General features: G+C 34.3%; 1 protein-coding gene across 2 annotated transcripts in view; it reads right to left on the minus strand.

The window, feature by feature from the left end:
- LOC126880430 (DNA topoisomerase 1) overlaps positions 1-26,456 on the minus strand; it is a 58,546-nt gene that overhangs the window by 19,270 nt on the left and 12,820 nt on the right. Inside the window, exons 3-6 of one of the 2 annotated variants that reach the window (XM_050644283.1) lie at positions 18,552-18,889; positions 16,009-16,337; positions 7,916-8,153; positions 6,969-7,203 (exon numbers count right to left, since the gene is read on the minus strand). In XM_050644283.1, the coding sequence (XP_050500240.1) occupies positions 6,969-7,203; positions 7,916-8,153; positions 16,009-16,337; positions 18,552-18,889 (1,140 nt within the window). Of the gene's footprint in view, positions 1-6,968; positions 7,204-7,915; positions 8,154-10,214; positions 10,526-16,008; positions 16,338-18,551; positions 18,890-26,456 lie in introns of those variants that run through there. The other variant, XM_050644292.1, reaches the window with a different exon arrangement.

Genomic DNA, 26,456 nt, shown 5'->3' on the forward strand with positions numbered 1-26,456 from the left:
CCGCCTCCTTTACAGTTTGTTCGGCAGAAGGCTGAAGCTGGCAGAAAATTGGAGACTCTTAAGGACCTGTATTCCAGATCTGATAGCCAGTGTTCAACCAGACAGAGTGCATCCGGTTCTCTCCCAGTCATGAAAGCCTCCAGCTCATTAATCTTATTTTTATGGACAAAACATTAATAAATAAAACCTTAAAACTAAATTTTGAATAAAATTTTTTCTATTACTTTCTGCAATACCTAAATTATTTGAACTGTTGTTATATAAACCCTTGTCATGGTATTGTAAAAATATTCTGATCGAACAGCACGGTTTTACGAGTGGTAAGTCTACCAACACAAACTTACTGCTTTATCAACATTGTATCACTTCTGCCTTTGAAAAGAGGTGCCAAGTTGATTCGATTTACACTGACTTTTCGAAGGCATTTGATACAGTGAACCACGATTTACTCTTACAAAAACTCATTAAAATCGGATTTCCAGACTATTTAGTGAATTGGTTGGAAAGTTACCTACAATGCAGGATTCAGTATGTGAAAATAAAAAATTTTACTTCGATTCCTATAAACGCAAGTTCTGGCGTCCCACAGGGATCACATTTGGGACCCTTACTATTTAATATTTTCATTAACGATGTAGCTTCATGTTTTAAATATTGTAAGTTTTTATTATTTGCTGATGACCTGAAATTATTTATGGAAATTTCTGAATTATCTGACTGTTTCAAGTTACAAGATGATTTAAATTGCTTTATTAATTGGGCTACCAATAATGCCATGTCTTTAAATCCACGCAAATGTTTTACAATAACTTTCTCAAGATCAACAAATCCTGTAAATTTTGTTTATAATATTAATTCTGTTCCTTTAGAGAAAATTAGGGAAATCAAGGATCTAGGAGTAATTTTTGACAGTTCTTTGACATTTATCTCACACTTAAGATCTATTACTAGTAGAGCTTTGAAAACTTTAGGATTTATAACTAGAAACTCTAGAGAATTTTCTGTTTCTACATTCAGGACTTTGTATTTATCTTTAGTACGCAGCATCCTATTGTATGTTTCACCAGTGTGGTCACCTCATTATCGATCACATATTTTATCTTTGGAAGCAGTCCAGAATAGGTTTTTGAAAACTTGTCGGTGGAGATTACATATGCCTCAATTTTCTTCTTATCAGAGAATAAATAATCATTTAAAGTTGTTGTCTATTGAAAAAACTTTAATTATTAATGATCTTTTATTTCTTCATAAAATCTTGGAGGGTAATATAACTTGCCCGGATTTGTTGGAGCTAATCAACTTTAAATTAAACACTGTAAATATTAGAGATAAACCATTATTCTCAATTAGTTTTCATTATACCAACTACGGATATAATAGTCCTATACCTAGATTTCATAGACTGGGTAATGAAATTAATAAAACTACAGATCTGCTGGGAGTTAGTCAAACCAGGTTTAAGAACCAACTGAGGAAGTATTTAATGTAATATGTTGTGATATATTTATTTGTTAGGAACCAACTGAGGGAGTATTTGTGTAATTTATGTAATTTTTGTATTTTATATATTTTAAGTATTTTATGTAGGTAATATGTTATTATGATATATTTACTTGTTAGTAGGTTAGTGTTAAAAATGTTTATATATCTTTATATTGTAAAAAGGAGATTTTCCGTTAAATAAATAAATAAAATGTCTTATTATAATTTATATTATTTTTGTCTTGCGCAGGACTTACACTTTCCAGTGGTACTTACTTACTTTCCGTGTCCGGAACACCAACAACTTTAAATTCTGTATTTCCAATGGTTGGCCACATAGATGGCCCTGTCATTTGCTATAATTAAGTCTTGTTCTGTGCAGGTCTCTCTCATCTCTGTGCATGATAGTAGATGCCGGCTGGTCTGAACCGCGCCACAGTCGCAGGTATCGTCCTCCTGGTATCCCCATTTTTTCAGGTTACTAGCACAACGTGAAACGCCGGTTCTTAGTCTGTTTAGCGCTTTCCAAGTCGGATACGGTAAATTGTGTCCAGCAGCCATTTCCTCCGAGGGAGGAAAATGTGTCGCAGTAGTTGACGCTTGCCATAGGTGTATTCGGCGCGTCTCTGGCGCTTCGGGGATGGATCTTGATGTTTTCAGGAAGCTTTTCCGAGATCTTAGTCTGCTTGGCTGAGTTTGGTGGTCATATAAGGGGTGTCTTCGGTCCGTCTCCTGCTTTTTCCGTTCTACCTCTGACGTGACCTTTCTCCTGATTGGTGGTGGAGCAATTCCAGCAATGGGGTATACCTCTTCGATAGGTGTCGGTTTCAGGCAACCCGATATTATACGGACCGTTTCATTTAGAGCCACGTCGACGTTCTTTGCGTGAGCAGAGTTTGCCCATACTGGTGCTCCAAACTCCGCGGCCGAAAAACATAATGCCAAGGCAGAAGTGCGGAGAGTGTGTGGTTGTGCTCCCCATTTTGTATTAGTTAGCTTGCGGATGATATTATTTCTGGCACTTACTTTCTTCTTAACATCTTGACAGTGGTATCGGTAAGACAGAGTTCTATCCAGACGGACGCCAAGGTATTTTGGCGTCTTGTTGTGTTCCAGCATCTGACCACGCCATTCCACCTCCAGCGACCTTCGGGCATGCTTGTTTCTCAGGTGGAAAGCACATACCTGGGTTTTTGTGGGATTGGGTTTCAGATGGTTTTTATCATAGTATAGAGCTAAGTCTCCCAGGGCATCTGTCAGCTTCACTTCGACTTCATTGAAGGTTCTTCCCTGAGCTGCCACCGCTGTATCATCAGCGTAAATAAATTGCCTTGTTTGTTGGTGTATGGGTTGGTCGTTGGTGTATATGTTGTATAGAAACGGCGCGAGGACACTTCCCTGTGGTAGCCCATTTTTTTGGTCCCTCCACCGACTGTTCTTGGACTGGAGCGTTACGTAGAAGCGTCTATTCTGGAGGAGACATTTCACTAACCTTGTTAGTCGGAAGTCCTTTGTAGTTTCGTAGAGTTTTGCGAGTAGCCGTTGATGGTTAACTGTATCATAGGCGGCAGTTAGGTCTATGAACGCTACTCCTGTTATTTCCTTCCGTTCAAAACCATCTTCAATATGTTGGGTGAGATTAAGAATTTGACTGCAGCAGCACTTTCCGGGTCTGAATCCTGCTTGTTCTGGAATAATTTTAGTCTCCACATATTCTGCGATCCGGTTCAGTATCATTCTTTCAAAGGCCTTGAAAAGGTGGCACAAGAGAGATACAGGTCTAAAACTCTTTGTATCCGCCGGATCCTTCCCTGGTTTTAAGAGGGCTACCACTCTAGCTTTTCTCCAGATTTTGGGGATTTGTAATGTACGGATGCAGCAATTCATCATTTTTACGAGCCACTCTACGGTTTTTAGTCCAAAGTTCTTTATTTGCTCTGTTCGTATGTCGTCCAGGCCAGCCGCTTTATTATCTTTCATTTGATGGATCGCGCCTCTCATCTCCTCTAGACAAAAAGAGGTACCTAGAACATCTCTTTCTTCGTCGATATTCCGTTGAGCTCTCACCTTGTTCTTTCTTGATGTCGTCTTACCGTTCATTAGAAGATGATGGGCTATCTGATCGGGTGTGACTTCTGTCATGTTGACTGCCGGAGCAGCGGGATCGTTGCCAAGATTCCGAATCAGCTTCCAGGCACGTCTGCTGTTTTGTTTCATGTCCAGACTCGTGACCAGCTTGCACCACCTTTCCGTTCTGTTGGCGGATATCGCATGTAACATTTCCTCCCCAGCCTGTATTGTCGCTTCCGAGAAAGGGTCTTCTTCATATAGCTGTTCGTATCTTTTAAGTAGGGGTTTAGATTCTTCATTGAGCCCCGCTATGTACTCAGTTCGACAACCTCTAGGGATAAATTTCCGTGATACTTGCTTTACGATTTCTACAAATTTATCGTATGAATCAGGGCAAGGTTCTAGCTGGGAAACTTCTTGATCCAATGTTTCAGAGAATTTTTCCCATTTTGCTTTAGTAAAGTTGAACCTTCTCTTGAAAGGAACAATTTCGTATCTGATTGCCGCGTTGGAAAGACAAATTATTGGTCTGTGCTGTGTCTTTGGGAGAGCGCTTCCAACGATTTTTGTCACCTGGTCTCCAATTCTGTCGCTGACAAATATATTGTCTGGGTTGTAACCTCTGCGCCATCTTCCGCTGTTGAACGACGCAGGCTGCTTTGGATCGTGAATAAGTTTTAGGTTCATGCTTTCAGCCCATTTTTCTAGTTCTTCGCCATTGGAATCTGTTTCGTTGTAACCCCACGCGACACTGTGACAGTTGAAGTCACCCAGTACGAATTTGATTTGCTGTGATTGAAAGTTATTCGGTTCCTCAAAAGCAAAGTCAGCGTTTGGTGGTTTGTACATTGACGTTACTGTACAGGAGTTTATCTCCACTGTGAGGATCTCGATGTCATTTTGATCTGTTAGAGATGTGGATGCTACGTCGATATCTGGTCTGACGAAGACTGCGCTACCATATTGGTCGTGTGGTCTCTCCAGTATGAGCTTCATACCCCGAATCCTTGGTCTGCGGCTTGTCGTACCTCTATGGGTTTCTTGAACCAGTAGAACATCGACACCATGTTCTCTGCACATATTAGACAATAGGTCTTCTTTATCTGCTGATAGTCCTTCAATATTAATTGAGGTCGTCAGCAAAAATTTCCAGTGGTGAGTCTCCATAACCCCATTCAAAGCTATTTTGGTAGAGTGGGGCGCTGCAGGTTTATAAAATGGTTTATTAGAGCACCATTTGGCCAAAGTTCATCATCCATGAAGGTGACCTTGTGATTTGAAGGGACGCCCACCTTAAAAGAACTACAGTGGTTGTCTTTTTTGGTCCGTAGTTTATAACATTGAATTCCATTGGTAATTTTTAATTGTTCTAAATACTCCCTGACATCCTTGGCTTCAGTCTTTGGATCGAGACTGGATATAAATATCCACTCCAATGGACATGAGATTGCGGCTTTTAGAGTGCAGTCATTACTTCTGCCCAGTTTAGGAGCGGGCCTAGTATCCTTACGTGAGGGATGCTTTTTTTTCTTGGATAGCACCTTCTTCCATTCATATTTTTGATTTTGGTTATGTTTATTTTCATTTATTGTCTCTGTCACATCATCGTTTGTTTTGTCAAAAACTTCATCTGTCACTACTTCTTCTTCTACCCGCAAGATTTCCGTGGCTATTCCCAGAGATACATGGGTGTTGGGTTGCAGACTTGTTCCTACCGTGTTGTCAGTCACGTCGCGGCTGTTGTTGTCGCGATCTCTGGCTTTAGTAATACGAACTAAGTCTGCTTCATCTGTATTACCAACTACGTTGGTAGATTTCTGCACTGTTGGATTATCCGTGGTCTGTATTGTTGACGGTGGAATCGGAGCGAGGAAAGGACTTTGACCTTGTTTACAAGTAGAATTGTTGTTGTTGTTTTTTTTACCGGGATTTTCATACCTTGCTAGTTTTTCTCAGAGTAAAGAACAGTTTTCTTCCAATAGCCTGTTTTCGCTTACAAGCTCTTGATTCAACATTTTTAGATAGGAGTTTTCCATGTCTTTTAAAGCTACCTGCTTATGGTCATCCTTATTCGTATTTTTTGGCAACATGGCGGCTTGATCTACGTCGAAATCACAGCAATAAAGTCTTGTTTCGTCTATAATTTTCACCTTCTCGGCCCAATCGCGCACTGCACAGGACTTATGAAATGCATTACCACACTTAATGCATATTAAGCTATTAAAAGATTTTGTTTTACAGCAAGAAAATTGCACTTTTGTTACAGACTCGCTCTCACGCGTCTTTTTAGATGCCGCCATCTTTTAAAACTCCCAAAGGATTTTCTATATATTCCAAGACATATTATATTAATAATATAAAAGAAAATACAAAATTACAACTAATATACCTAATATTACAGAATAACAGAAAAATTAAGGTAAGAAGCAAATTATTGACAAACGTCACAAGTACATTATTCAAAATTGTAAAAATATAACCTGACTGTCAACGATAAGTAATACCTAAAGTTTAGGGAGATCGAAAACCGTATCCTACCGTAAGATAATGCTTAAGCTGTTTAGGCAATTATTATCGTATGGTGAAATCCGTTTTAGAGTTAGGAAATACCTAAACCCACTTAGGTAATTGTTAAATATTTAAGTATCGTTGATGAAATTGGGCAAATGTGTATTATAACATACATCCTGTGAATAAAGAAACACAAAGTGCCCTTTTAATCAAAATATGACATTGCTAATATGACATTGCTGTGCAGTCTATAGTTAGTATTTGATCTACTTTGACTTGATTTACCAAGAATCTGTATTAAGTAGAAAAAAATGTTTCAAGCAAGAAATGCAGCTGAGATAATTTTGAACAAAAATGTTTATTCACACTTTTTGAAAACACTTTAGAATCAACGAAGAGTAAGTTTTAAGATGTTATGTAAAAATCACTTGCTTCAGCAACTGAAGTGGCTACCCCAGGTTACAAGATAAAAAAGAACTTTTAATCATGCTTTTTGCTGCAAGTAACTCATAGACTGTCACCAATGTGTGTCAGAAAGTGAAAAAAAAAACATGTGCATTAAAGGATACTGCACACAATGCTTTACCTTTTACAACTATTTAAAGAATGGTTTTTTGGTCAGTTTGTGCCGAAAGTTGAAAAGTTTAGAGCTGGAAAAGGTTTGTCCAAAGAGCTTTATTCATTGAGACTTTGAGAGACATTGACAACTTAGATACACTGATGATACAGTTCTTTTAGCCAAATCTGATGAAATGAAGACCTACAGATACTGCTTAATAAAGTGAACGCAGTAAATGAAGAATATGGACCAATGCTCAACATAAGCAAGACGAAATATATGATAATAACAATTGCCAACCTTCGAAGTGAAGATAGCAACTAGAGAAGAAGAATACTAAACTTACCTCTAAAAAGACCAGGAGGTTCCAGCCTAAAGTTACCAATCTTTTCCTTGTGCCCATCAATATTACAAGTACCATACTCTTTGACTATAGCCTCATTCTTCTCTTTCAAAGCCTTTTTCTCTTCCTTGGATCTGTTCCTATTTTTCTCTGCTACATCCATGAAATAGGCATGCATCTTTTTAAAATTGCACTTTTTCAGGTCAGTTATAAGGGCACGTTCATCATCTGTCATTACCTGTTGATTTCAAAAAAAATATTTTTAAGTAAGTCAAAAATTACACAATAATTATTGTGAAAAATTATACATTTCATATCGTGAAGAAACCAAATGGATGAAGTGAGTACTGAAAGCAAAACTTGCAAGTACTAGTAAAAACACTAAATCTAATTGTAAATTTGTAGCTTCGTTAGCGGAGACAATCCATGACTGGTTTCTGACTGATTAGCATGTGAAGTTGCATTTTCAGCTTTCAAGTTGTTAAAAATAAGGGACTTTTGACATAAAGCTTGATGTTCAAGTAGTCTTTCTAATTGGTTCATGATCAATCAGAAACAGGTCAATTTGGTTCATAGACTAAAGTGCCGATTTTTAGTCACTGCAAGCACTATGCTGTCAGATGCTGTAAATTGTGAAGTTTTTTGTTTGTGTTGGTTATTCTTAACCAACTGGTTAATTTTTAAAATCAGTAATGGGCAATCAAAACCTGTAAACTAATATCTAACCGCACCAGTGCACGACATTAATCCCTAATTTTTTTTCTTTTTTTTTTATTGTGAATCATTGTATTGATTGATTTTCTTTGTTTATATGTAAAAGTGTATTTAAGTTAAATTTGTATATTAGGTTACCTATTTGGAAATAAAGATATCTATCTAATTGGTCAGAAACTAGTCAGGGATTATCTCCACGAATAAAGCCCGGTATCAGAAAAAAATTAAAAACAAACCTTTCTCCAGTCTTTAAAAAAGTTTTTGTTAAATACTTCTTTGGTGGTGTAATCGTGATCCAACATTTTTGCATAGAATCCTGCAACTTCTTCAGCTTCTTCCGACAATGCCACTTCTTTTCCATCATAATAGAATTTGACATCCTTTGGTAGTCTCTCATAATCTGGGGCAAATACAGGCCCCTTGTGTTCCAAGAATGTCCATTTGACACCATCATCTTTCTTCTCCTCCTCCCACCTGAAAATTAATAATAGCTTTTATTTAAAGTTAAAAATTTTTGCTTGTAGCATTTTTCTAATGTTAAATACACTGACCCAGCAAAAGTAACCAGACATTATGTTTTTTTTTTAAGTAAAATAAAAAGAGACAAAGTACTAAACTCTAATAATGTACCACAAAAATTTTGTATTAAAATGTGAAATCTTAAAACAGGAGGTGTTTCGGCCCAACACGAACCATCATCAGCAAATACAAGAACACAACAACAAGTAACTGACCTATAATATATAATTTTTTTATACACTGCATTTTTACAATCTACTCTATATACAAAGTAATAAGTAAATGGTATGTAAGTCAATTAACCCCTTCGCGCTGGATCGTCATACAGCACGTCACACCTTATATACGGATTCACGCGCTTACCCAGTGGCGAATGTCAGCTTATGATGCACCCGTGTGCAGCACTGTATGTAGCGGACAGTCAAGCATGATGCTCACGGGTGCATCACCGTATCGAAGGGGTTAACATGAGTTAGGTACCGTCCAGTGATGGTTCTCTAAGTATTATTGTGGTAGGTCGTCTGGCCATATTCTCTTCAGTCTTATGTGGTGACAACGTCCACCCCAGTCAAAAAACTTACCCAACTGGAAGGAGGAAGAATCGATTGGTTCAAAAACAAATTGTACTACACAAACATTCTTAAGTTCAAATGATTAACATCATGTACTATGTAAAATTATAGTCATAGTCATATTCATAGTCATACTTTATTGATCCTTTAAGACATTCAAAATAAATGTATAGGATATGTCACTACAGAATTCAGTATAAAAAAAAACCTTAATGTGTATAATACAATATTCACAGTGTAACAAAATTGACAAAACATAAAATATATAAAATAACATCTTTACAAGTAAAATATGAAGCTACTGCAGTTTGTTCTCCAGATATTCATTTATAGAATAATATGCTTTTCTTAAGAGTAAATCTTTAACATTTTTTTTAAATTTAGTGGAAAGTGGTTTTAAATTTTTGAGTTTAAAATTTTTTAAATTTATAAGTGTGGAAGAACATCCTCAGCCATCTTCATGGGGAGGAACCACCTTCCGAACAGTTTTGGTGTAAGGTGTAAGCCACTGAAGTGTCAAATTACTACCAAACCGTCTTATACTTTAAGGCGGCTACACACAACGGAAAAACTGAAGGCATGCCTTGAGGCGAACCCAAAAATGTCGTCAACAGATAGATAATGCTTCTTTGATCTTTTTTAATTCTTTCCAAAAACTGCTACACATGTTATTAATTTTTTTAATTACATAGTCCTTGTTAGCTAGATGCTCCACTTCTCTAATTTTTTCCACTAATCTTTGGTAAGCAACTTCCTTTTTTGATGTAGTTTTCCACAAGCACAGCGTATCCCTGAACATAGCTATAAATTCCTCTTGATCTTACTTTACATAGGCCATAATTGTATGATAAAACTAAATGGAACAACACAACTAATACAATTGAAAACGAATCGCCTCGAGGACTACCTCCTGACCCCTCCACACAGTCTAATCGGCCTCGACACGCGGAGGCCTTGAGGCATGACAAATGATATTTTGTATTGAAATTTCTGGCTTCCACGCATCAGATCTGCAGGAATACCTCAACACAATTCTTCATACACAGAGATTTTCCTTGAGGTCTTTCGCCTCAAGGCATACCTTCGGTTTTTCCATTGTGTGTGGAGCTGCCTTTACACAGAAATTGTTCACAAGATATTTAATTATTATACAGGGCAAATTAACAAAACTAAAAGGAGAAAACTATGGGTCAGTGTAGATATATGAAATTAATAAGGATATAGAGCTAAGTTTACATTCCACAGATTATTCATTTAGCTTACAATTTTTGCATGTAGCAATGGAAATTTTATTATTCCTAAGGTAGTTTGAAATATTCGTATAAACTAAAAACTACTTCAGTTTACAAAAATACATATTTATGTATCAAAATATAAAACTGAAGTTAAATAAATCAGAATATAAAAATGAAGTGGCACAAATAAATACAATGTCAATAGGTACCTTTTTATCACAGCTGTAGTTTTTTTTAAGTCGTCAATTTGAATAATATTCTTGTGTAGTACATCACAAATTGAAGAATCATTTTTGATGGGTTTTGGATGAGTTGTTTTCAATCTAATTTTATATAAAACATTGTTTTTAAATTCGGAAACATGTAAACAATTTATACAACATTTAAATAATTGTTGGTTTCTATATTCAAAACACAACTTTCTAAGCATAACAAAAAGTTACAAAAATGATTACTATTTTAGTTTTTTTGGTATTTGTTTTGTAATTATTTACATTTCAACAATATAACATAACCACAAATGATTCTAGCAATGGCCACGAGGTAATGATGATGATGTCACGTGTCAGTTGCAAAAGTGTGGCTTCCCGTCGGATTAATACACAGTTGCCGCGGTTGCCAAATTTATTTACAGTAGATTTAGGAAAATCTGCTGAACATCCCAGGAGCAGGAAAACTTCCAGAAATGGACAGGTTCTTACAAATTTTGTTGTAATTTATGTCTAAAGTAAGTTAAAATGCGGTATTTTTCGGGAAACGCCTTCGGGAAACTCATTAAAATTTAATTTGTGAGATACAATGTGGCCATCAAGAAATTTTTTTCTTCTTCAGCCTGTTTGCATCCACTCCTAAACAAAGACCTCCCCGTGAGTTATCCACCCTTCTCTGTTTTGTGCTATTGATGCCAGTTTCTCCCCATTTTTGCTTTTATGTCGTCTAACCACTGTTTTTGTGGTCTACCTCTAGTACGACTGTGCTCACGTGGTCTCTAATTTACAACGTTTCTCATCCATCAAAGCAAAGCATCTTATGATTTTAGAAACACTGTGAGGTCACTCGATACTATAGGTAGTAAATATATCATTTTATGTTTTACTTTACTCATCCTGCGTTTCTTTAAAATAAAAGTCAGATAACACGTTCGGTGCCAATCGTGAACAAACACCAAATGGCTGGTACCACGTACTTAAATGGTTCATTTAGTAACGCAGTACTACCGCCGACACTCGTGCGTCGTCGGCACCCTTGAGAAAACCTTCGTGACTGTCGTCGTGGGCACTGAACGAGTTAAAGGACAAAACACAATGTGTATATGAATGCAAGTAAAACTCAGAAATAAGGCAGCTACAAAATCTAACTATAGGAGAATACAACACTAAGGGAAAAAACTTTACATACTTAGAATCCCTAGTTACATCTGAACAACGTTGCATAGGAAGTGGAGAGGCGAACATTAATTGCCAATAAATCTTACCATAGGTTAATAAGGCAACTAAGATCAGCGATAACGTCGCAAGAAAAACAAAATGACAAATATACAAAACCTTAATAAGACCACATATGATTCAGAAACCTTGACACTCTTTAAAAGTGAGGAAAAATGAGCCACCTTTGAAAAAAAAAATCTTGCGACACATATACAAAAAATGGAATTTGGCGAAGAAGATACAACTTTGAACTATACAAAATATACTAGGATCCGCATATCGAAACATTCTTAAAATAGGACGGCTGCATTGGGTGGGGCGTGGAAAGAATGAAAGAAGGCGAAATACCAAACAAAATAAGCAAAGTACCAGTCGCCAGAAGAACAGGGGGGTGGCTGAAGATGAGATACAAAGAACAAATAGAAAATGATATAACAACCTTAAAAATAAAAAACATGGAGAAAAAAAGGATGTGTGTACTTTGTACCCACGTAAGAAGTTATACTTCTATTATATGATTTCAACGAAATAAATATACTTTAAACAGTTTATTTTTTGTATTTTATTTAAATATTAAACTAAGTGTGTGTGTGTGTGTGAAAATATGGCTTGGATGCAGGTCCGTTAGCCAGAGATTTTTATTTCATTTTTACCTTAATCTATTAATTTGGTTATATTTATACCTATTTCATTTAAATGACCATTTATTTGTTTCTTTCAAGTAGTTTATGAGTAATTTAATTATTTTCTTTTCATGACAACTATTAAGGAATGCTGAGGTAGTAGCTCCTTGTATCCGAATGTAAGTACGACACGTTATAATTGCATGATTATAGACGGTATACATCTGCATGTGTTTGTAAGCTTGGGGACGTTTGTTACCGCCCCCGACTTTACATGCATATGTATTTGTCTGCTATCTTCACTCTTTTTATGTATGTTGTTCCACATTGACTTGATCTTATGGATCTTTAGCATCTTTTAGAACCAGACATTGTTCTAACTCTGGTTTTTATTTGTAGCATTTAGTGACTTGTAACCGTTGACCTGATGATGCTCTGCAACCTATAGAGAGCGAAACCGGTCGTCGGAAGTACACAATTGAATGATTGAGAGTATGTCTGTATTTTACTTCATTTAAAATGAACTCTCACATGCAACCCATTCAACATTTATAATCGCTATCTTTATAATGATTTCTCGGACAGAGTAACAAAACAAAGACAAAGTGAAGTATATTAATAAAATAGTTTTAATAATACTTATTCCCGAGGAAAATAAATCCAGAGACACAAAAATTATAATAAATATGTTTACTAAAAACACTAATATATTTTTTCACACTTTGTTTGCACCGACATATACATAATTTGAAAGATTTAGCAACTAACTGTGTCCATACTGTCTGTGTGCGCATTCGCGTTGGGTTTTATAAAAATTCACTCTCAACATTTTCAATTAGGTTAAATTCACCCAATTAGATACGCCAACTGAATGTTTTAAACTTTTTGACAGTTGCTCATATTTGTTTATTGTCTGAATTAGTCAAATTAGTTTGATTTTTGTGGATAAAATATTAAAATACAACAAAATATAGAGTAAGAAAACAATATATTAGATGAAGATTGGTAAAAATTTTGTTGGAAATCAAATTGTGTAAATCGAAGCACTACTACATTTTACATTTATATAGAGCCAAATAGGTATAAAATTTTTTATTGCAATACTAAAATATTTACAGTTAAGTACCTGCTGCTTTTAAAAACTATTTAAAAAGTCACTACAACTATAAATTTATTTTTGTCTCTGTTCTCACAACAATTAAACCTAAAACACAACATTTGTTTACCCGCAGCCGGCATATTGAATAATTTTTGACAGGTCAATGGAATGCCCAATCAGAGCAAACGTATAACGTATCCGCACTCATTCATCTGCGCGTAGGGCTAAAAATTTTTGATGAATTCGCGCACATTTGCTCCCAATTCCAACATTTTTCCCAATCGCGCCTAAAGAACTATAACTTTAAAAAAAGCACGAAACCGATCAGAATGGAGAAGACTTCAACAGGTCAAGACGCAAAAAGGGTTTCGAGCCAGTGATGATGATACAGTGATGAGTGCGCTAATAACCGGCAAAACAACGGAAAAGACGGAAAACTTAATATGTTGTGAAATAAAGAGAAGAAACTAGTAGAGGTGAGAAATTATGAATAGAGACCTATAAATTTACATTATACTTATGATGACGTAGCGGAGTCCCACCTACACTCACCGGCACAAAATTCCGCCACCCAAAATTTTTGATTAAGTTTGACCATTTATAACTTTATTATTTGTGCTCCGATTTTCAAGATTCTTACATCAGTTCGGAGGTACAGCTGGTTCCTAAAAAAACTGATACGACTCTTAACGCGTATTTTGTGGAAAATTGAGCAATGTATTTTGAAGGATAAATACTTATTATTTACATAACTACTGTCACTGCCAAATCTTAAAATTTGCCAGATAACTTATTCTGTTCAACCCCAAAAAATGGCTCCACATGCTAGCAAAGAACTAAAAGCAAGAATTGTAACAAAAGTAGAAGATTGCTGGTCACTATCTGCCGTAGCGAACCATTTTAACGTAAGCAGAACAACAGTTTTTAATATTAATAAAAGATGGAGAGAACAAGAAACTCTCGAAAGAAAGCAAGGTTCTGGAACACCAAAAATATCTACCGCTCATGAAGATCGTACGCTTTTGGAGATATTAAAAGAGAATCCTTTTGAATATGCAAAAACTGCAAGAATTATGTCACAGTTTCCGAGAAAAACGCCAACAACTCGGCGCAGAATTAATTCATCGCGTCTTAGGCACCGAACTGTGGCAAAAAAAAACAGGCTCTTACACTACAACAGAAGCAATCAAGACGTAGATTTGCTTTAAACCATCAGCTACAAAATCAAGATTTTTGGGACAGCTACTATCATTTATATACTCTATCTCTATAAAATGCAGGCAAGCAAAATAATATCCAAATTTAGACCTTAATAATTATGACATAATAATTACATTACAAATTATGATTTAACATAATAATATGTAATCAGTTGTTTGTTTGTTTGTTTATTTTATTGCTTGTCTGTCATAATAAATATAAATGTCAGACCAATCAAATACACTGCTCAAAATGATCAAATCTTACCAAGAGTCGTATCAGTTTTTTTAGGAAATTAAAAAAAGCTATTCATCGTCATCCTAGGCCTCCAGAAAATTTTGTACAGTTATGGCCCTGGTAGAGGAATATAAGGGCTATTCTCCAAGCAAGGATAACACATCTTTATTCGATGCTGAGCTGATTGCGAGCAGTCGTTGCTGCAAGAGGTGGACATACCCGCTATTGAATTGTTTTGTTTTGTTGTTAATTTTGTTTTGTTTTGTTAATTTTAGTGCGTTTGATATTTTTAGTTAAATTAACCTTCAAAGCAGTGTTTTTATTTACAGCTCTTATAAGAAAAGAGATATTCAGATAATTCAAAAAAGAAATTTTTATATCTTCAACGGCATTAATCTTACTCCATTTCTGAATAAGCTATAATAGATGAACAGTTAAAGGCCTTTAGAGCCTACTCCTTTACTCTAAATACCCGATAAAATAAAGGAAAAGGTAGTTAATGTGAAAAAGAGGCGATGCACAATCTCCAGACAGCTGTTTCTATCTTGCGACGTCCTCAGTGGAGCTGCGTGCACACCTCTGAAGCAAACAAGCAAGCAATTTGATTCAACCCGACCTGTGGGAGATGTCCACCCTATCGAAAAAAAGTACATTCGGGTGTAACAATTCATTGGGGCGAGGTGTTTTGACCCGAGTTCAAACAGGGATCACCCCACCTCGCTCCAATGCCCCATAGCACGCTGATGCGCGATGAGGGCACAACTATCGAAGCCAAATGCTCTTCACAATGGAATCCTGGGTAATAAGATTCCATGTGGTACCCTAATCGAATGCAAAAATTATTAGGCTCAGCGTGATGCGCTCTATGCCTTTCTGAAGCAAACCAAAACCAAACTGTCTATTTATGTGGAATTAAAAATAGTTTAAAATCCACTTTTGGGACGCTGCAGCGACATCTCTTAAATAAAAGCGAAAAGTCTCAGATACAAAATTTACTATTAAAATATAAATTAAAATAGTAAATAATTATTTTAATCTGAAAACTTTTCTTGTTGGAACTTCTTTCTGGTACATCCTTAATCTCTGACTTTTAAAATTTATAAGAGAGACGACGAATAAATAAAGCGAAAAGGACTCTACAATATACAGTCACATTCCGCTTTCATTCGTCTAGGAAAAACGGTCCGAAAGAAAGTACTTAAATTTGAGTAAAGATCTTTAAATTTTTCGTTTTTTGAATTTGAAAAGAAGTAAAGATCTTTACCTTTAAAGGAGACTTTAACCAACGCGAAATTATTTTCTATATCCCTAACTTTTGACAAGCAGTTTATATAGTAAATATCAAAAATGTCACAAAACAGTTATTAACAAAATAACAGTGTGATCAGTGTAGGGTTAAATAAGAAAAAATACTCACCATTTCCATACTTCCTGCGTTTCTTCTTCCTTCTTCTTTTTCTTTGGACTATCAGCTTCTGCCTTCTCTCTCTTTACTGGCTCTTTCTTTACAGCTTCCTTCTTAATCTTTTTCTCTTTTTTCTTGGTAGCCTTCTTTTTCGCCGGTTTATAATCCTCCTCTTCGTCCTCTTCATAATCTTCGTCATCATAACCTCTCTTTTTCTTCTTTTTGGATTTTTCTTCCTTGATTTCCTTCTTCGGTTTTTTTCTAGCAGACAAAGGTAAATCATCATCTTCCTCTTCTTCCTCGTCTTTTATTTTTCTCTTAGTTGAACTCACGCGAGCCGACTAAAAAGAGAGGAGGGGAGTCAATTTGGGGAGATTACTTATTTTGCAATGTGACCATTCTCTATCACCAAATTGTTTTTGAAAAACTTGATATTATCTAAGGCTAAAGGAAACCCGATTGATCGATTGTACTCGACAATCAACCACTCGTTTTGGCTTTTGTAGATTTTCAAACATGCGAACTACGAAGAAGTATAAACCTGGCATGGGCAGCCTATGGAAAACTCAAAGACATCTTTAAAAGCGATATACCAATTTCTTTAAAACGTAAAACATTTGACCAATGTGCCTGTGATGACTTATGGTGCCGAAATTTGACATTGACAGCTACAACTTCTAAAACGCTGCAAATAGCTCAGAGGAAAATGGAAAGGTCAATGCTGAGTATATGGCTTCGAGACCGAGTTATAAATGGAAACTTAAGACGAAGAACAGGAGTTACCGATGTAATTTCCCGAATTGCCACCCTGAAATGGAACTGGGCCGGACACGTCGCCCGAATCAGTGATGGGAGATGGACGAAGAGCCCTCTACTCGTTGGACTGACGATCTCAAGAAAATGTCAAGAAATTGGATGCAAAGTGCTCAAAATAGAGCACAATGGACAAAAATGGGGGAGGCCATGTCCAGCAGTGGACGAAAAAAGCTGGGGTTTGGTGGTGGTGGTGATGATGATGATGATGATGATGAAAGGAAATCAGCGGAAGATTTTGTGTTTTAACAGGAAGGCGCATGTTACCATTCCACAAAAAGAGTTTAAACTGGATTGAAGACCATGGTATGCCACTTTTGGAATGAGTTTCTAACAGTTCCGAATTGTCATTGAATATATTATATTCAATGCGTTTTTTAAATATTTGTTGTTATTTTGTTACATTAATCATTTTTATTAATTTAAAACTTTTAAGCTTAACGCTGGAAAAGAAGAATTGTGAGCTGCAATCTTAATTTGTATGTGAATACCAAGATGAAAAATGTGTTAGAGCTCGCCAATAAAAAGACAAAATGAGAATACGGAAGAGAAAAGGACTTGCAGTAGTAACTTGACGAAATTTTCATTACATTGAGTTTAAAAATTGTTATTTAATTCAGGTTGTAGCTTCTCATTTGTTCGGAAAAATATTCGGATTCGATTTTTTTTCACCACCTTGATTGAAAAGGTCCCCTTCTAACAAATTTGTATGTTGCCAGGGTCAAAAATTTTTTAAACATTTTTTTTTTGTTTTTGTCCTAAATCTATTTTTTTGCATCGGACAATTTTTGTTTAGGTTTTTTGGATCATTACAAATAGAAAAGATCTTAAGTGACTTTTCTCTAAATGTGATAGTTTTCGAGATATAAGCAAATTTGCAAAAATTTAAAAATTGCAAAATTGGTCATTTTTAACCCTCAAAAACTATGTGAAAAACTGAAAATTTCAATGTTACCAAGGTACGTAAATATTCTATGAACATCAATTGATGAAATCCCGAAGAGCTTTTTGCAATATGTGCAATATCGAAAACCCCTTTGTTTTTTAATTGCTAATCAAGTGGGCGCGACACTATTTTCAACAGTTGCATGTGTAATATGCGTAAATATGTATGCGGAAAACTTTTTAAGTTAAAAAAAAATTGTTCAAAAAATTTTTGACCCTGGTAAGATGCAAATTTGTTAATAGGGAACCTTTTCAAACAAGATGGTGAAAAAAATTGAATCAGTATATTTTTCCGCACATATAATATATTTACGCTTATTACATACATACATGCAATGCAACGGTTGAAAATAGCGTCGCACCCGCTTGATTAGCAATTAAACAACAAAGGGGTTTTCGATATCGTCTATCTACCTATTGGTTAATATCTACCTACCTTGGCAACATCGAAATTTTCAGTTTTTCACATATTTTTTGAGGGTTAAAAATGGATGATTTCGCAATTTTTAATCGCTTATAATATGTCAACTTAGAGAAAAGTCACTAAAGACCTTTTCTGTTTCGAATGATCCAAAAAACCTAAAAAACTTTTTTCGACGCAAAAAAAATTATTTTAGGAAAAAAAACAAAAAAAAACGTTTAAAATTCTTACCACTTTTTGGCCCTGACAACATGCAAATTTGTTTAAAGGGGACCTTTCCAAGCAAGATGGTAAAAAAAATTGAATCCGAACAAATGCGAAGCTACAACATGAATTACTTACCAGATAAAACAGTAAAAATATAGGATTTACTCACCAGTGGAACATCTTCGTCACTTTCCTCTTCTTTTTTAATCTCTGGTTTCACATCGTCTACCTCCAATTGACTTTCATTCTGTGATTGACTATTTTCTTCTTCTCCAGCAGAATAACCGGAAAAGTTTGATTCATCTATCTTTAAACTAAAATCAGCACTACTTGCTTGTGAGTGATCCGCCTGGGCGCCTTCATCTGCCTCGTCTTGACTCCCAGGGTCGTCTTTAATTACTAATTTATCCTCGTCGTCGTCTGTGCTTAAGTTTGCATCCTCTTTCACAGGAGATTCTTTCGGTTTCAAGATTTCCTCAGACTCTACTTTTACCTTAGTATCTTCTTCTAAAAGAACCACATTTCCAATTAAAAAAAAAACTGGCACTCGGTGGAGTGCCGACAGAAGTGAAAACTTCTTTAGCGACGTTGGCTACCATGAAGATCAGTACATACGCCAAGCACTTTTTCAAAAAAGTTATGAACACCAAAATGTTTAAGCGCCTTCGGGTACGTACAAACATTCCTACTCCAACCATTATAACTTCGGTCGAACTTTTACGCAATTCAACCTATAGTATATAAATTACTAATATCTCGCAGTAGCGATGACGGTCGCGAGTTCAATGCTTTTCCTCATCAAAAAAGAAGTATTATACCTATATTATATAAACGTTGCGTGCGTCCTATACTATTTATATACACATACACATAATATACAGGGTGAGTCATGAGGAACTGTACATACTCCTACCTCGTATAGTGGCCCCTATGGGGAATAACAAATGACCATTAAAAAGTGTCTGCTCCCATTGTTTAATAATATACAGGGCGAGTTTCGCATTTTGACAGAAATTTGTATTCGTCATAATTTTTGAACGGTCAGATCGATGTGTCTCTTATTTTGGTCAATCGTTACACTATTTATTCAAACTAGAAAAAAATCAGGTCCGGCTTTAAAAAAAATTGTTTCGTTTGAGTCTTAGAAAAAATTTCACCCTGTATAAGCTTTTTGAAAACTCTGACAAATAGGCAATTAAAATAACATATTTATTTTTTTCCGCACACGATTGCTTAATTTTTTATAAAAAAATCAATTTTGATTATGAATTAAAAGTTTGGTAAAGTGAACCATATATTTAACAAAATTAACTTTTATTACCAAAATTAATTTTTTTTTGAACAAATATTTAGTTTATGTTACCAACAATCAACTGATTTATTCAAACAAGAAAAAATCAGGCCCGGATTTAAAAAATAAGTTCGTTTTGGTCTTAGAAAAAATTTCACCCTGTATACGCTTTTTGAAAACTCTAATATGATTTTTACAAATTAGACAAATAGGCAATTAAAATGGCATATTTATTTTTTTCCCACACGATTACTTAATTTTTTATAAAAAAAAATCAAATTTGACTATGAATAATTAAAAGTTTGGTAAAGTGAACCATAGATTAAAAAAAATAACTTTTATTACAAAAATGAGTTTTTTTTTAACAAATATTTAATTTATGTTATCACCCAATCAACTGATTTATTCAAACTAGAAAAAAATCAGGCCCGGATTTAAAAAATTAGTTTGTTTGGGTCTTAGAAAAAATTTCACCTTGTATACGTTTTTTGAAAACTCTAATATGAATTTTACAAATAAGACAAATAGGCAATTAAAATGGCATATTTATTTTTTCCCCACACGATTACTTATTTTTTTATTAAAAAATCAAATTTGACTATGCATAAAAAGTTTGGCAAAGTTTTTGCATAGATTTAAAAAAATTAACTTTTTTTACAAAAATTAATTTACAAAAACAACGTTTTTCTTAAAATTAAAAGTTTTACCATTTTTTTTTTTTTTTTCTATAACACGTCTAGATCTAAAACTTCCCATAACACTTCTTTTGGACTCTATAGTTTAACATAGACGTGATCAAATTGATAAATTTTAAATTTTTCCACCTAATTTTTGCGATTTACAAGTTTGCAACTTTTACAAGAAGAAGACTGAAAGTCTACAACAATTTTCAGAGTCTTCACAATGGTAAGAGGTATGTGCTGTAAAAATTTCAGAAAAAAAAATATTAAAATGGAACAGAGTTGTAGCGAGTTAAGCCGTGAGTTTATTTTTTTTTTTTTTTCATTTTTAGGTTAAAATTCCGATTTTGACAAATTTGATTTTTTAATAAAAAATTAAGTAATCGTGTGGGGAAAAAAATAAATATGTTATTTTAATTGCCTATTTGTCTTATTTGTAAAATTCATATTAGAGTTTTCAAAAAGCGTATACAGGGTGAAATTTTTTCTAAGACCAAAACGAACTAATTTTTTAAATCCGGACCTGATTTTTCTCTAGTTTGAATAAATCAGTTGATTGGATGGTAACATAAATTACTTATTTGTGCAAAAAAAATTAATTTTTGTAATAGAATTTATTTTTTTTTTAAATCTATGGTTCACTTTACCAAACTTTTAATTCATAGTGAAATTTGATTTTTTTATAAAAAATTAAGTAATCGTGTGCGGAAAAAATAAATATGCCATTTTAATTGCCTATTTGTCTAATTTGTAAAATTCATATTAGAGTTTTCAAAAAGCGTATACAGGGTGAAATTTTTTGTAAGACCCAAACGAACTAATTTTTTTAAAGCCGGACCTGATTTTTTTTTAGTTTGAATAAATTAGTTGATTAGGTGGTAATAGTGTAACGATTGGCCAAAATAAGAGACACATCGATCTGACGGTTCAAAAATTATGACGAATACAAATTTCTGTCAAAATGTGAAACTCGCCCTGTATATTATTAAACAATGGGAGCAGACACTTTTTAATGGTCATTTGTTATTCCCCATAGGAGCCTATATACGAGGTAGGAGTATGTACAGTTCCTCATGACTCACCCTGTATATGTTACGGTAAAAGTAGATAATTGGTAATTGTATACAATTACCAGAGTCGACGGTAAATGTAGGACATTATTTCCAATTATCTACTTTTACCAGTAATTGGATACAATTATCAAGGACCAGTGGTAAAAGTAAGTAAAATGATGAATAAAAACAATAAATTCCAAAAGCTCTTCAAGAAATTTGATTTTTATTGAACTGAATTAAAAACAAGAGGCATTTTGTTTAAACTGAATGGAGCTATTTTGCCTGAATTAATACTACTACTTTACTTACTTACTATTTATTGTTACATGGCAAACTCTCATGGAACTTGGAATAAGCAACTTTCCAGTTTTTCTAACATACTCGCGCAATGAAAAATGTTTAGTTTTGGAACTATGTCTAAAAAAATGAATGATTTTTTGCAGATGGTAAATTGATTTCTGCTATGCAACTGTAGCAGTCGCCCTTCTTTAGTGCCCAATTCATGTAATTCATTTTAAATCCTCATCAAAACAGCCAAAAGCTGTTGATGTTTTAAGCATTTCCTTCTCTTGCTATTTAAGGTCTTCCTTTGCCACGTGTCCATTTAATTGCAACAGAATCTCGTCTCTCTGAAATTTGATTATAAAATAGTTCTTCTAGAATCGCATTAGATTCATTCACTGATGGTTGCTCAGGTTTTTCTAGTTCTTGTTATACAGTGGTATCTCGACATACGAGGGTAATTCGTTCCGTAACCTTGCTCGTATGTCAAAGCAATTTTCTCCATTGAAATTAACTGAAATGTCACTAATCCGTTCCAGTCCCAAAAAACCACCTTAGTTATTTTTGTTTTGTTTTTAAATAAGAAAAATGTTTTTACAAGAAGAAACATTTATTTATAAATAACAAAAAATACATACAGATTCTGTAAAAACATAAGAAACAGTGAGGTGCTTACGGAAGCGCTTAATTTTCGTCAGTGGTCTTCGCTTTTTTCGTCACACTTTGCTCATTTTCATCTGCAGCTCGTTTAAAAAAAGTGTCCACAGAGGTACACACAGTGTAAATTACTCATTACACAAAGATCGAGAGTGTAATATGGTTGGGATGGGGACGAGGAATACGAATTTTTGTCGGATTTAATTTACAATGCCTATTTAATTTGTCGGTCCAAGAAAACAGTCACGTACAGACCAGTAAAATGATCTTTATGGTGGGGCCGTAAAGATCTATTACCAGTAAAACTACCTTTCATTTTATAATAAAAGTTAGAAGGTAGTCAAAAAGGCATGAATTTTAATAAAAAGCGGTTCCTCATATCTCAAATTTTGCTTTCATCTCAAAGCAAAGCATCGCTCGCTCGGCGGCTTGTATCTCAAAGCACTCGTATATTAGGACGCTCGTATGTCGAGGTACCACTGAAGCTCATTTGGTTCATCCACTTCTGCTTCTTCACGGTCTTCAAAATCAGGACCTGACTGGGTTTCTTCTACTTGTTCTTCTATTTCCAAATCTTCTTCTGTCGAAGTATTTTCTAAAGGATCATCTGGCAGTAATGAAGTTTTGAAACTAATTTTAGCAGGAACCACAAACATAGCTTCATGCCGACTGCACTTGATGCCATAAGGGTAAGCTCGGTTCTTGGTGAATTGTACAGATCGAAGACCCTCTGACAACTTATTTTTGTTCGATTACTTTCCAACTAGGAACTTAATATATTTTCAATGTCTTTATTCGCAACAGATCCTTGTGACTGACTGTGTCTTGGCTTACCGTTCACTATCTTTAAATCTTTTCACATGGAGCACAGTTCTTCTATAATTATGTTGGAGAATTCTCGTCCATTGTTGCTTTGAAGAATGCTAGGAGCTCTAAAGGCACAAAATATGTCAAGAAGAACTAACGCAACTTCTGCACGTTTAGTTTTCAACGGCCGTAATTGTACAAATTTTGTTAAGTGATCTTGGTAGACAAAAATGAACTTGAATTAATTATCTGCTTGTGCTTGCATAGATATCTATCAAATCTATTTGACCTCTACTATTCATTTCTTTTAGACAGTATAGGTTTCACTACTAAACGTTTTTTGGGAACTTTAGTTTTTTTCTGGCAAGTTTCACACGGATCCAAATAAATCTTTATGATTTCTACAGTTATATGTATTGTGGCATTCCGCTTGGGTGTCAATCATTATAATTTGAATTTCTTACTTTTACAAAGATCCTCTGGGAAATGTATACAATTAGCGGTAAAAGTAGGAAATAAAGAGTTTTTAAAGAATATTTCCTACATTTACCGTCGCATACAATTACCGGTAATTGTATCCAAGTTCAGATTATCTACTTTTACCGTAACATATATACGTACAAAAATTATATCGGAGAAGCGATGACGGTCGCGAATTAAATGCCTTTTCCCCATCCAAAAAGTGCACAACGTCGCTAAAGATTTCACTTCAATAATATAAAAACACTTCAGCAAAAATTACTATTTTATTAATAGAACATTGAAAAGTGACATTTTTCAGAAGACGCAATTACATTAATTTTTTAGTGGGTAGGTATGGGGGTTAGTATGAGCTCAAATTCAAGTTTGTGGGGTCGCAACTCTTGTTCACCGGCAGCCATCTTGGAAAAAGAGCTGCAAAGGGTTTTTGCGCTCTACCATAAACTGGAAATCTACAGACATTTTTAGCAAATTTAATTGTCTACAACTCCATTTCTATTACCTTTTACTGTAAAATGGAAAATGAAAAAGTTATAAACAAAAATAACTGAAAATTTTTGAACAAATTTTCCTTTGAGCGTTATAATTTTTTTCTGGTCATTTTACAATAAAATAAAATCAGAGCAATTTTATAGAACGTTTTTCAACGGATGATTTCCACTACAAATTTGTTTAATTTCATTAATTTATCTAGATTTAATGCGCTCCGAAGTTGAGCGAGTTCTTGAATGCTCATAAGAATACAAAAAAAATTAACCATTTAGCCCGATCAGGGAACGCAAAATTTTACGAAAACCTCCAAAAAAATAAAGGATGAAAATTTGGCAATAGGTAGTTGAAATTGTCTATTATTATATAAGAAAAAGTTTACAATTCTACATACCCTCCATTTTACAAAAATTGGAAAATACGGGGTGAAAAATTTTTTCTCCGGGGTGAAAGAATATACGTTCAAAATAAGTCCGGAATTGGATAAAATGACTAATTCTAAGTAACTTTTGTTCTATAGAGTTAAAAAAAAATGTTTTAGGACGGCTTTTCGGAGATAATTTAAAAAGTAAGTATTTTAGCGAAAAAAATATTCTTAGTAAAAATATAGCTTATAAAAAATTGAAAAAAATGGTGTAAGCGTGAGGTCTGCAGACCCAGTAGAAGCAGAGTTGCAGCTAATGAAATGTAGGTTCTTCTTCGTTAAATTCCAAATCGAATATTTCAATGTGAAATAACCAAAAAACGGAGCACTTTTCGGAGAAAATTCATTACAACTTTTTTAAAGTGTTTAAAAAAAAGGTTTATTTTTGTTTTTTAAAAAAACTTCTAACATTAAAAGTAAGTGGAGTTACGCTCAAAATATTGTTGGTCCCTTTTATTTTTTGGTAAAAAAATGGCGAAAATCACCCCTTAATTAGCTTCTCAAATAAAATTAATCGTTACCGCTTTACAAGTTGCTTTTCTTATGTATTGTTTATATTATCTATAAGTTTCATAGGTTCAAAGTGCTCAGTTTTGAAAAAAATTGGGTTAAAAATAAAACATTTTCTATTGAATTAACTTAAAAACAATTAGGAATACAAAAAATCTCAAAGAGTAATGTACGTTTTGCTTTTCTGAATATTTTTGATTTTTTGTTTTCTTGTTAGACAAAAATTGGTTATGCTATGGCTGTTCAAAATATGCCTAAACTCGTGATTGGTTACTCGTTCAAACCATTTTAACTACAGCTTTTTCAAAACGAAGCACTTTGAACCGATGAAACTTACAGATCATATAAATAATACATAGACTAAGTAACTTGTGAAGTGGTAATGTTAAAACGTATATGTGATGCTAATTATTAGGGGGTGATTTTTGTGATTTTTTTACCAAAAAATAAAAGGGACCAACAATATTTGGAGCGTAATTCACTTACTTTTAATATTACAAGTTTTTTTGAAAAAACAAAAACAAACCTTTTTTAAACACTTTAAAAAAGTTAAAATGAATTTTCCCCTAAAAGTGTTCCGTTTTTGGGTTATTTCACATTGAAATATTCGATTCGGAATTTGACGAAGAAGAACCTACCTTTCATTAGCTGCAACTCTGCTTCTACTGGGTCTACAGACCTCATGTATACACCATTTTTTTTTTTAATTTTTGATGGGCTATATTTTTGCTAGGAATATTTTTTTCGCTAAAATACTTACTTTTTGAGTTATCTCCGAAAAACCGTCCAAAAACATGTTTTATTTTGTTAAACATGAACATATTCACTCGCAAATAACTCGAAAAGTATTGACTTAGTGGAAAAACGCTATAGAAGAAAAGTTGTTTAGAATTAGTCATTTTATCCAATTCCGGTCTTATTTTGAATGTATTTTTTTTTCATCTTCGAGAGGGGTATTCCCCTCCATTTTCGTAAAATGGAGGGGATGTAGAATAGAAACTTTTTCTTATATAATATTAGACAATTTCAACTACCTATTCCCAAATTTTCATCCTTCCTTTATTTTTTTGGAGTCAGATTGTTCTTTTTGATCGGGCTATCAGGCCAAAAATATTCAGCTACTACCCTGTCATGTTTTGACGTTTATTTGTGTGTCAAGGCATGTGGTCGGAGGTCAAAGGTCAAAGTGTCCTCAAGTGGCTACCCGAGTAGTATTTATAATATTTATCAATATTTGTCAGAATATCATTAGTTTTCCATTGGAATTACTCGCTGGGGATGGCATGAGAAAAGGTATTAAGTCACCTTTAATCAAGTCATGTTTAAGACGCTACATCAGCGTGTCATCAAGACGGAAAACGCGTTCCAAGATTGCAATTTTAATTTCGAATATTTTGTC

Source organism: Diabrotica virgifera, chromosome 1, assembly GCF_917563875.1.
Source record: "Diabrotica virgifera virgifera chromosome 1, PGI_DIABVI_V3a".
Taxonomy (NCBI): domain Eukaryota; kingdom Metazoa; phylum Arthropoda; class Insecta; order Coleoptera; family Chrysomelidae; genus Diabrotica; species Diabrotica virgifera.